Source organism: Galeopterus variegatus, unplaced genomic scaffold (genome assembly GCF_000696425.1).
Source record: "Galeopterus variegatus unplaced genomic scaffold, G_variegatus-3.0.2 Scaffold2918, whole genome shotgun sequence".
NCBI classification, from domain to species: Eukaryota; Metazoa; Chordata; class Mammalia; order Dermoptera; family Cynocephalidae; genus Galeopterus; species Galeopterus variegatus.
The window spans coordinates 211,290-224,742 of NW_007729029.1; the positions used below are offsets into that span (position 1 = coordinate 211,290).

General features: G+C 34.7%; 1 protein-coding gene across 1 annotated transcript in view; it reads left to right on the plus strand.

The window, feature by feature from the left end:
* Positions 1-11,464, plus strand: part of LOC103599353 (membrane-spanning 4-domains subfamily A member 14-like) — a 25,076-nt gene extending 13,612 nt beyond the window's left edge. The window contains exon 5 of the mRNA XM_008583461.1: positions 9,365-11,464. Within this exon, the coding sequence (XP_008581683.1) occupies positions 9,365-11,464 (2,100 nt within the window). The remainder of the gene's footprint in view (positions 1-9,364) is intronic.
* Positions 11,465-13,453: the final 1,989 nt, after the last annotated feature.

The following is a 13,453-nucleotide window of genomic DNA, read 5'->3' on the forward strand; positions in this document are numbered from 1 at the left end:
AAAAAAAAAAAAAGAATTCATTTCTTTTATGTATGCATATACCAAAATTTTTTTATCCTTTTACCTCTCGATGGGTATTTGGATTGTTTAAAGTTATGAACTATTATCAATAAATTGCTATGAACATTTGAGTTCACATTTTTATGTGGACATATGTTTTTGTTTCTCTTGAAATGTTATATCTAGGATTTGATTGTTAGCTCATATTGTAAATGAATGTTTCACTTTATAAGAAAGTGTCAATCATTTCTCCAAAGTGGGTGTATCATTTTTCATTCTCATCAGCAATATACGAGAGATACGACTGCTCTATCTCATCACTAACACTTGAAATGGCCAGTTGTATTAACAATTTAGCCACTCTAGTTGGTATGTAGTGGTATCTCATTGTAGTCTTAATTTGCATTTAATGACTATTGTTGATGACTTGTGCTATATGTTTATTGTCCATTTGTATATCTTCTTTTGAGATATGTCTGACATTTATTGGATTGACTATCTTATTATTGAGTTTTAAGAGCCTAACTGATTTTTAATACAAGTCCTTTCTTCAGATATATGTATTGCTAATTTTTTTCCCATTCTGTGGCCTGCCCTTTTATTTTAATAGTTTCTTTCAAATGACAAATTTGATGAAGTTTTTCATTTTTTGTTTTTATGGTTAGTCCTTTTTGTGTTCTAACAGAGCTTTCCCTACCCCCAAGATCATAAAGATTTTCTTCTATATTTTCTTGTAGAAGTTCTATGGTTTTATTTTTTTAATTAATTTATTTTTTAATTGGCACATATTGATTGTACATGTTTACTGGGTACAGAGTTACATTTCAATACATGTATACAATGTGTGATGATCAAATCAGGGTAATTTACATAATCATCATTGCAAAGATGTACCATTTCTTTGTGATGAGAGCATTTCAGCTCCTCTCTTCTAGCCATTTGAGAACATAAAATAAATTATTCTTATTTATAGATGGCTCACACTACTGTGGACAACTAGAACTTATTTTTCCTATCTAGCTGTAATTTTGTATCCATTAATCAACCTTTCTCTTTCTTCACTTAACCTTTCTTTTCTCCCTTCCACATCCTCTTCCCAAACTCTAGTAACCACAATTCTACTCTCTACTTCTATGAGCTCAACTTTTTTTTAGCTCCCACATATGAGTAACAACATGCAGTATTTATCTTTCCATGCCTGATTTACTTGCATTTCACTTAACATGATGTGTTCCAAGCTCATCCATGTTACCTCAAATAACAGGATTTCATTCTTTTTTATGGCTGAGTAGTATTTTATTGTGTATATATGCCAAATCTTTTTTTATCCATTCATGTGTTGATGGACTACTAGGTTGATTCCATATCTTGGCTATTGTGAATAATGCTGCAATAAACATGGTGGTGCAGATTTCTCTTTGGTGTGCTAATTTCCTTTCCTTTGGATATACATCCGGTAGTGGTATTGCTGTATCAGATGGTAGTTCTATTTTTAGTCTTTTTGAGGAAGCTTCATACTGTTTTTCATAATGGCGGTACTAATTTACATTCCCACCTGCAGTGCATAAGAGTTCTCTTTTCTCTGCATCCTCACCAGCATTAAAATAAACAAACGGGATTACATCAAGCTAAAATCCTTCTGCACAGCAAAGGAAACAATCAACAGAGTGAAGAGGCAACTGGAAGAATGGGAAAAAATATTTACAAACTATTCAGCTGACAAGGGATTACTGTCCAGAATATTTGAGGAAATTAAATAACTCAACAGAAAAAAAAAATACCAAATAATCCAATTTAAAAATGGGCAAATGACCTGAATAGACATTTCTCAAAAGGAAATATACAAATGAACAACAGGTACATGAAAAAATGCTCGACATAACTAATCACAAGGGAAATGCACATCAAAACCACAATGAGATATCATCTCACCCCAATTAGAACAGATATTATCAAAAGACAAAAAATAGCAAATGCTGGTGAGGATGCAAAAAGAAAAAGTAATTCTCTTTTTATTGTGGTAAAATATTCATAATTTTTAAATATTTTATATACTCTTATTTTTTGACCATTTGCAAGTGTACAAGTCAAGGCATTAAACACACATAATGCTGTGTAATCCTCACTACTGTTTATGCTCAGAACTTTTTCATCATGCCCAACACAAACCCTGTACCATGAAACATTAACTCACCCTTTTCTCCTTCCTCCAGTCCCTGGTAACCTCTATCCTATTTTCTGTATCATAAATTTGCCTATTCCAGATAACCCATGTAAGTGGAATCATACAATATTTGTCCCACTGTATCTGGCATTTTTGACTAAGCATAATGTTTTCAAGGTCCATCCATGTTGTAGCATATATCAAAATTTCATTCCTTTTTTGGCTGAATAAAATGTTTTCCATTGATTGTGTATATATACAATATTTTGTTTAGCAATTCATTTGTTTATGGACACAGGTTATTTCTACCTTTGCCTATTGCGAATAATGCTGTTATCAACATTGGCATACAGATATCTGTTCAAGTCCCTGCTTTCAGTTCTTTTGGATATGTATCTAAGAGTGGAATTGCTAGTTTATATGGTAGTTCTGTGTTTAACCTTTTGAGAAATGGCCAAACTGTTTTCCACAGTGGTTGCAACATTTTACATTCCCACCAGCAGTGCACGTTTTATTTTGTTTGTTTTTATAATAGCCATCTTAATGGGCATGAAGTGGTATCCCATTATGAATTTGATTTGCATTTTCCTAATAATTAGGGGTGTTCAGCATCTTTTCATGTGCTTATTGGCCATTTATATATGGTTTTCTTTTTTGGAGAAACATCTGTTATAGTCCCTTGCCCATTTTCAAATTGCGTTGTTTGTTTTGTTGTTGTATCATAGAGTTCTTTTTTTATTCTGGATATTAATCCCTCATTAGACATATGACTTGTAAATGTTTTCTCCCATTCTGTAGGTTGTCCTTTCCCTTTCTTGACAGTATCCTTTCTTTGATGCACAAAAGTTCTTGATTTTTACGAAATCTGATTTATCTATGCTTTTCTTTTGTTGTCTGTACTTGGGTGTCATTCAGGAAATTATTGCAAGTTCAATGTTGTCAAGACCTCTCCCAATTTTTCTCTTATGAATTTTATAGTTTCATCTCTTAGGTTTAGTTTTCGATCCATTTTTAGTTAATTTTTGTATGTGGTTATTTTGTTATAGATCTCAAGTTTTTCTATTTCTTCTTGAATCATTTTAGGTAACTCATTTCAAAAATTTTGTCATTTTCTCATATAGTATCTAATTTTTTGGCATACAATTGTTCATAGTGCTCTCTTATAATACTTTTTATTTCTGTCCTCACTTTCATTTTTGTTTTAGTTATTTGTGTCTTGTTTTTATTTTCCTTTTTAGTCTAGTTAATGTCTGTCAATTTTGTTGATCTTTTCAAAGAACCAACATAGGGTTTCATTGATTTTCTTTATTGTTTTTCTATTCTCTATTCTGTTTATCTCTGCCCTAACCTTTATCTCCTTTCTTCTGCTAGCTATGGATTTAGTTTGCTCTTTTTTATTTCCTTGTAGTATGTAAGACTATTGATTTGAGATTTTTTTTGTTTTAATTTAGGCATTTCCTGCTGTAAATCTCTCTCTTAGCACTGCTTTCACCGCATCCCATAACTTTTGGTATGTTATGTTTTTATTTGCCTTAATATCAAAATATTTTAAAATTTCTTTTGTAATTTCTTCCTTGACCCATTGGTTAAGAGTGTGCTGTTTAATTTGCTCATATTTGTGAATTTCCCAGTTTTCTTTCTGTTACTGATTTTTAACTTTTTCCTGTTGTGGCTAGAGAAGATACTTTGTATTAAATCTATTGAGACTTTTTTGTGGCTTAACATATGGCCTATCCTAGAGAATGTATCAGGTGCACTTTGAAAGAGTGTGCATTTTGCCATTGTTGGTTGAAGTGCTTTATGTGTTTGTTAAGTCTACTTGGTTTATTGTGCTGTTCAAGTCCTCTATTTCCTTACTTATCTGTCTGGTTGTTCTACCCATTGTTGAACAGGGGAGTAGTGACATCTCCAATTATTATTGTAAAACTGCCTATTTTTCCCTTCAATTTTGTCAGTTTTGTTTCATCAATTGTAAGGGTGTGTTTTTAGGTGTATCAAATTTATAATTGTTATATCTTTGTGCTCTATTGAAATTTTTATTAATACATAAAGTTATTCATCTCTTGTAATCTTTTTATTTAAAGTCTATTTTATCTGACATTAGTATAGCCTTCCAGCCCTCTTTTAGTTGCATTTGCATGGAGTAATTATTTCCATCATTTCACTTTCAACATATTTGTGCTTTTGGATCTAAAGTGAGTCTCCTCTACACAGGATATAATTGTATCATGCCTTTTTTCCTTAATTCATTCAGCCAATCCCTGTTATTTGATTGAAGGATTTTATCCATTAACAAATAAATACTAAGAAGAAAATTACTTCTGCCATTTTGCTATTTTTTCCATATGTCTTACAGCTTTTTTGTACCTCATTTCCTCCATAACAGCCTTCCACTGTGTTCAGTTAATATTTTTGTAGTAAAATATTTTGGCTACCTCTTCATTTCCTTTTGTATATATTCTGTAGATTTTTTTTTTTAGTTACTATTGGGAAACCATTTAATTCCCTAAAGTTATAATAATCTAATTTGAATTTATATCAACTTAAATTTAATAACATACAAAAACTCTGCTCATATATAGCTCCACCCCCACTTTGTTATTGTTGTCACAAATTATATCTGTACATTTGATGTCCAATACATAAATTAATAATTGTTTTTATGCATTTGTACTTTAAATTATGTAGAAAATAAAAACTGGATTTACAGTCCCAAATTACAATATGGCAGCTTTCATAATTGTCCATGCATTTACCTTACTGAAACCTTTATTTATTCATATGGCTTTGAGTTATTGTCTAGTTTCTTTCATTTCAAGGACTCCCTTTAGTATTTCTCGCAAGGCAGTTCTAGTGGTAATGAACTTCCTCAAATTTTGTTTATTTTGAAATGTCTTAGTTTCTTTCACCTTCAACGACAATGTTGCCAGATAAACAATTCTCTTTCAGCACTTTGAATATATCACCTCACTGCCTTCTGGCCTCCAAGGTTTTTGATGAGAAATTGGCTGATAATCTTTTTGAGGATTTCTTGTACTTGACGAATCACTCCTCTCTTTCTACTTTCAAGATTCTCTGTCTTTTGCTTTTAACAGATTGACTATAAAGTGTCATGATGTGAGTCACTGACTTTATCCAACTTAGAGTTTATTCAGCTTCTTGGATTTGTAGATTCATGTATTTTATCAAATTTGGGGAGTTTTCAGCCTTAATTTCTTCAAATATTATTTTTGCCATTTTCTCTTTCTCTTCTGGGATTCCTGCAGTGCACATGCTGTCTGTTGATGGTGTCTCACAGGTCCCTTGGCCTCTGTTTACTTTTCTTCATTCCTTTCTGCTTCTATTCTTCAGACACAATAATTTCAATTGCCCTGTCTTCAAGCTTGCTGATTCTGTCTTCTGCCTGTTCAAATTTGCTTTTGAACCCCACTAGCATATTTTTTATTTTAGCTCCAGAGCTTAGCTCCAGAATTTCTTTTTACATTTCTTTTTTATAATTTGTATCTCTTTATTGATATTCTTATTTTGTTCATACCTCATTTTTCTGTGGTTTTCCATGACTTTCTTTAGCTCTTTGCATTCTTAATACAGTTTTTTTTTTTTTTTTTTTTTTTTTTTTTTAAGATTTTGCCTAGTAGTTCCAAAGTCTCAGCTTCCTCAGGTATGATTTGTCAATTTATTTTGTTCCATTGAATGGGTCATATTTTACTGTTTGTTTACATATTTTGTACTTTTTTGTTGAAAACTGAACATTTGAATCCTATAACGTGTTAACTGTGGAGGTCATATTCTCCCCTTCCTCAGGATTTGGTGGCTTTTTGTTTTTTCGTTTGTTGCAGAGCATCTCTATGCCAAGGATCAGCCTGAGGTGAAAGCTTAAGATCTTCTTGGGTCTTTTCTGAGCCTGCATCTTTCCCTGGGCGTGCATGGTAGCTTTCCACATTCACTCATATATGCAGTTGTTTTCAAACACCCAAACAACATTGAAAATTGGAACAGCTTCCCTGGGAAGCTACTTTAGCCAGTGAGGGTTGAAATAATGCCATCCAGTCTCTGTGACAGCACCTCACTGATCAGAAGTAGCAATAGGAAATCAGAACACAGAACGTTGATATTTTGAGGACAAGGTTCAGAAAACCACACCAGGAACATGGGCTACCATTTTCCAGCTGCCCGCCACAGGGCTGGAGTTAGGAGATGGGTAATAACTGCCATGCCGAAAGCTAAAATTGACTTATCTTAACCTCAATTTACTAGCTAAGCTCTTGCCCCAAAGCTGCAAGTGTTCAAATAGACTCCAGAGTTACAAGATATTTACTTTGTACAGTTTCTTACAACACAGTTGTTGTTTAGGTAAAAAGAAGGATTCCTGGATTTTCCTTTTCTGCCTTTTTTCCTGAGGTCACTGTAGAGTAATTCTTGAAATCAGGTAGTATAAATTTTTCAACTTTGCTCTTCGTTTTCAAAGTTGTTTTGGCTGTTCTAGGTCCTATGAATCTCCATGTAAGTTTTACAATCAGTTTATCAGTTCCTACAAAAATCTTGCTGGAATTTTGGTTGAAATTGCACTGAACCTACAGATAATTTAGGAATGATTTACTTCTTAATAATATTTAATCTTCTGATTCATGTCTATGAAATATGTCTATATCTTCTTACATCTCCTTTCATTTTTCTCAGCAATATTTTGTAGTTTTCAGTGTATAAGTTTTACAAATTTTTGTTAAGTGCATCCTTAATTATTTTATGTTTTTTCTTGATATTGCATTTGGTATTTTTAAATTTTATTTTTCAAATGTCCATTCCTACATATAAAAATGTAAATTTATTGTACATTTTTATATACTATGATGTTACTAAACTTACTTATTACTTCTTGTAGCTTTTTAATAAATTTCCTAGAATTTTCTTGTTAGATAACCACTCTATCTGTGAATAAAGACATTTTTACTTCCAAACTTTATGCTTTACTTTTCTTGCCTTCTTACACTGCATAGACTCTCCAGTATAGAGTGTGTTAAGCATACCCAACCTTTCCTTGTTCCTTATCTTAGGGTGAAAAAATGTTCATTATTTTACTCTTAAATATGACATTATTCTTAAATCTGACATCTTGTTTAGCAGAGAGTTCTAATCATGAATGGTTATTGGCTTTTATAATTTTTCATCTCATGATTACATCTTTATTATATTATTTGTATATTATACAACTACAGAAGAATACAAAACCCTGTTGGAAGCCCTTTAGGAGAAATATTAAAGCAAATTACTCACACTAAATAACTACTCTACTGAATTCAGTAGAGCTTTTTAATCTACCATGGCATAGCAATGTCCCAAGTACAACAGTGTATTCAAAGATAATACAATATGCACCTTGGTCTCAAGAAAATAAAGGGGAAGGTGAACTCTTTATATTTACTAAGAAATTTATTTGTGCCAGCTACTGTGGCGAAAAGCCTTATTTTGTACAGCCTTCAGTTATAACCACCCTGAAGTAAGGAGTGTCTGAAATGGTTATTACAGGGAAGCATAGATTAGAAAGGAAAGCACAGGACCCAGGATTCAACTGCAAGGTATTAATCCTAGTTTCACAAGTGAACATCTCTATGACATGTTTCTGGTTACTTAACATCTCTGAACCTCAGGTCCCTCAGTTCTAAAACAAGGATAATAACCTCATAGAGATGCTATAACAATTACTTGAGATGACTTTGGAACTTTGCCTAGCACCTGGTAATCACTTAGTTATCATTAAGAATGAAGAAATTTAAAATCATAGCATGTAAGAGCTTGAATAAACAAAGAAACTATAATTTATGCCTCCAAGCCTCCCTTTTAACAAATAAAATACAATTCAAGTTAAACAAATTTTGGGGATGAGTAAAAATACAGAAATTTTCCCCAAAGTACCATTTATTCTCACAAATAGTCCTCCAATGGGGATAAAATATAGGTGTGAAAAACAGATTAAGAGGGTGGAGAAAGACAGTGTATAGTGTAAGAGAATGTATAGATTTTCAATATAAGCCTGCTATTAACCAACAAAGTAAGCATAATTCATTCATTCATAATTAATAGACTAGTCTATTCTGACTGTATGAATGACTAGTCAGAAAGGGCACAAGTTGCTAAAAATCAGCAGGTTGGGCTGTAATGACAATTCCCTAAAAAAATATATTATAATAATAACATAAGAAAGAACGTAAAGACTAAAGATTACATCAGACCTGATGTTTTCCAATCCTCTGGATATATCCCCAGTAGTGGGATTGCTGGAACATAATACATTGCACATTGTACACAGTTGAACATTGAAAATCAATGTTGTACCCCACATGTATGTATAACAAATTATCTAAAAAAATTTTTGATTAAAAAAAATGATTACATCAGATGCTGTCACTTAGCTGTTTACAAAACTCCAATAGATTTATCTGAAAGGGAAAGTTTAAATTTCCTAACATAGCATACCATGTAATGATATCTAACTTCTTACCATCTGCTACCAGAACATGTTGTATCATAACCTTGTTTCCTGTGCCCACTCTTTCCACCATTTCCTCTACACGGATTTTGACTCCGATCTTACTTCATCTTACCTATTATGCCTGAGGAATTCCTATTCATCCATCAAGACATAGACCAAATACCACCTCTTCTATGAAGCATTTCTTGGCTCTCTCAGAATTAGGTCATCTTCTATATTACCCTAAAGCACTTAGTACCTACTCATATTTCTAGAATAGCATTTGCCGAATTGTATTATGGTTGCCTACTGGTATGTTGGTCTACTTATAATTGTGAGAAGCAGGCAAAACTATCTTTGATCCCCAGCATTTAGTTTGCCTAGATGATCAATAAATCATTATCGATTAAACCTGAATATGTGAATATTGACTGAATGATTGAAAATGTCTTAAAGCTTTATGATATTGAGTACGGGAGGAATATTTGAGGAAATATTTATCAAATTCATCTGTTCAATATTCAAGGAAATGAGGGCCAATGACTTGTCCAAAATAATACAAATGAGTTGATGGTAAAGGCAGGACTGTTGTTAGTTTTCTCATTTTTCATTTGGATGTTACTTCCTATCTTCTGTTTTAAGTCAGAGATGAAAAATAATTTGGGATACAAAAAGGAGAGAGCATCAAAAATGATTATGTTGTATTAATGTTCTCCCCCTTGGTTTTATAGATTGTATTTTTCTTGCCTTCGGATGTTACTCAAAATATTGAACGACCTGCCCCAGAAGAAATTGATCAATTACAATTTGAGCTTCAAGAAGAATCTTCCAGTGATAATACAACAACAAATGCACAAACTGTTTTCTTTGGAGGCTATGTTTTCTTCAAGTTAAGAGTCTCAAAAAGTCCTTTACCCTCCCAATCCGTGTCACAGCCAGGTAATTATAGTACAGACAGTCAATACACTCCTGCTGCATCTGTGCCATATGAACAACAGAAAAGGATCGCTTCACCTTTCAAATTTTCAGAGGAAGAAATTGAGCTGAAACATTTGCCTCCCATATTAGAGAAAAGACTCCCAGAAAATATTATGCACAGTCAGCAAAAGTCTACAATTGAAAAACTAAAAGACAAAAACCTGCAATCTTCTATAGTACAACCTCCCCAAAGACAAACTCAATTGCTGCAGGACCAAGGTTTTCCAATCCATTCTGTATACACACTCCAAACTTTACCACCTGGAGACTTGCCATCCCAAGCTCTGCCAGTAAAATCCCAACCAGAACAAGCCATGACATCTAAATCCCCCAAATCCCATGTCAAACAGTTTTATGACCTGACATCTGAAAACTTGCCCTCTCAAGATATATGCCAAGACACATCATCCCACAACATGCCATCTGAAAACATAGTATACCAAGACACACCATACCAAAGTATGCCATCCCAACACACATCATATCAAAGTACACCATCCCAATACACACCTTACCAAAGTACACCATCCCAATATACACCATACCAAAGTATCCCATCCCAAGACATGCTATACCAAAATGCACTCCCAGATATACCAACACAAGCCATTCTATCCGAAGCCCGAACTGTCCATCAAGCACAGTTCCCTAATATACAACACCTACCTCAACAACCCTTAGATCCCCAACCTCAAAACGAGCAATTTTTATATGTATCATATCAAAACATTCGATCAGAAGTCATGGAACTGACCCAAGAATGGAAATCTGAAGAGGAACTCCACAGCAAGAAATTTCCAAAACGGCATTCCTTAGACCAGAAAACCAAAGACTGGCAACCCCCAAGAAGGCATTCCTCAGACCGGCAAAGCAAAGGCTGGAAATCTCCAAAAAGAAAATCCCTAGACCAGCAAATCAAAGATCAGGTATCCTCAAAGAGGCACTCCATAGATAAGCAAGCCCAATATAATCAAACCATACAGAAACTTCCAGATCAGCAAGTTGAAGATTGGCAGTCCAAAGGGGGACAATTCCCGAAGCAAAAATCCAGAAAAGAGCAAGTTGAAGACCAAATGGCTGAAGAGGAGCAATCTCCAAAGAAACAAACCAAAGACCAGCGAGCCCAAGAGGAGAAATCCCCAAAGGGACAATCCCAAAATTGGCAAGCTGAAGGACAGCAAGCTCAAATGGAGAAAGCTACAAAAGGTTGGGAATCCCAAATCCAGCAAAACCAAGACTTGCAATCCCCCCAAAAGCTATCTCCATACTGGGCGACTCGAGGTCAAGACTGGAGAACTCAAGACTGGATTAACAAAAATTGGAAGGCACGAGAATGTCAATTAGAAATGCAGCATTCCCTGAACAGGGAACCCCATGCCTGGCAAACCCAAGATGTATTAGAGAAAGAAGTCCTAGAGCAGAAAGCTCTGTACCAAGAAGCCCAAACTCAGCACACCACAGCCCAAGATAACCTACATCAGCAATTACAAAATGTTCCATTTCAAGGAAGTAAGGGTCAAGATAAGAACCAACAAGACTTTCAATCCAGAGTTAAACAGAAAGAAGATATGCAAGGAAGCAGTATGCAGACAAGAGACATCGAACCAAAGGACAAGAAATATACAGTCCAAAAACCAAGGGACCTGAAATCAGAAGACATGAAGCTGGATTTTCATTCTTCTTTCTGCCAAAGCTCAGTACAAGACACATATTTAACCTATTTGTCTGATATAGATTCAGAACATGATATGCAACAAAGCACAGTTTGCCCAAATTCGTACAAAGAAATGCTGAACGTTACTTCTACCTCATTTTGTCCAAAAGATCAACAGCAATCTGAAGACTCTGACTAACATGCAGAATCCACCAAATACTACACTGCCCCCAGTCATGGAACCAAATTAGGGAAAAACAATATAGTCTCCTCCAACCTATGTTCTCAACTGTGGTTGCTACTCGATTCACTCACCAGAAAATGAAGGGCATGCAGAACACTCAAAGAATTTGTCCTTAATTAAAATAAAATGACAACAAACCAAATGTTACTGTATATTAGCACTTTCTGGGGGTGAAAGAATAACTCACAGGTAAATTTTTTGTCATCAAAGTTAGTGTTTCAATTTAGGATCACCAATTCATTTTACAACTTAACATTTGAATGGACCTACTTTTCTATAGCGCTAATATTTTTCGCCTCCTTTATGCATTATAGGGGCTCAGAGAGTTAACCAGGAAGTAGCCTATGCAGGCTCTCTAAAGGCTCAAGAACTAAAAGAGTCAGCAAGAAACAAAAATCACTCCCACCGTTCCCGTTTTGCTGTTTTCAATCCTTCCAGTTACTTTCCCTCCCCAAATCTATGTTAAGGATATGTACATCAGGTTTGTTCATTTATTAACAAAGTAGAATGCAGCAGCGAATACAGAATGTGGTGGATAGGAAGGAGACTAAAACATTCCTAGAGACAGGAAATGGCAGAGATGCAGTTGGGATAATAGAAAATATGTCAAAACGTGTATTGAATGTAGCTCTAGCTCCCTTCCATATGCTTACACTCTCTGCTTCTAATTTCTCAACCTTTATGACATATAATTACATCCTCTGTGGTCAAAGGAAATTGTGTTATCAAAAGCCACCAGTTACTCTTAACCTTCCAAACCTAATCGCATTTTTCAATCTTTTTTCTCTTCGATCTCTTTGATACATTTGGAGTTGTAAACCAACCCTTCTTTCTACAATTTTCATGATGCTCGCTGGCTTCTGTGTTTTACTCTTCCTGTTTCAAAAATTCTAAAACAGATATTTCCAGAGATCTCCTCCCCAACCTCCTTATTTTTTGAAATCACATGCACTATTGTAGTTCTCTCACCCTCTTGTGAATAATCCAGACTGGGTCTTATGTGTCTTCTACAGAATATAGCACAAAGGCTTGCCTTTAGTAGGCATTCAACGAATTGTTTTTAAAAGCTTAAATGGAAGCCTCGACTCTTTACCTAGAAGCAAGTGAAGAAGTTATGTGTAGTAGAATAATGAGGTATAGATAAGGAGAGATTGTCTACATGACCCTTGCTGCCTTTGCCTTTGTAGTAAGGATTAGTTTCCTGAACTCCCCAGGATATTTTTATCTTGGTAGAGTCCCTACCTGAATTGACTTCCAGTTCCTGAATGACCACCAACTTGTATTTGACTTATTCTGAATAATACTTATAATTCCCACTTTTTGATTCAGCTGGATTAGCACACATTTCTATAGTGCTTATATAATGGGTTTAACTTTAAGTCCACAAACTCTGGTGTTCAGGAAATATGAGCGTACTTCAAAAAGTTCATGGAAAAATAGAATTGAAAAATAATGTGAATCTTTCCATGAACTTTTTGAAGTATCCTTGTATATATTTACAATTTTTATTCAAATTCTCTCTTTGAGAGTCTAACTCATGCAGTCGTTCTTGCCCATTCAGCCCCATACCTACCCAATACACACAAACACATGTATGCACATATGCACAGGGACTCTGGGGTCTTAAATAGTGCCAAGTCATTGGAGAGGTGATTTCTGTCATCAGTGACTGCTTCACACCAGTTACCATGGAGAAATTCATTGTCCCAGCTCAGGCAGACCCTGTGTTTCCTGTGAACTGTTGCTTCCATCCTACACTTGAAACACAGGAATTTTTCCAAAATTGCAAGAATGCAATGCCTATGGTCTAGATTTTGGATAGGACAATGTAAGAATGTAAGAATCCATCCTCTCTGAGGTCCATGTATCCCACTGGGGGAGATTCTAGGGAGCAAATCAGAAGCTGCAAGTGCCCCCAGAACCCATAGTCACCTTTCAATTTGC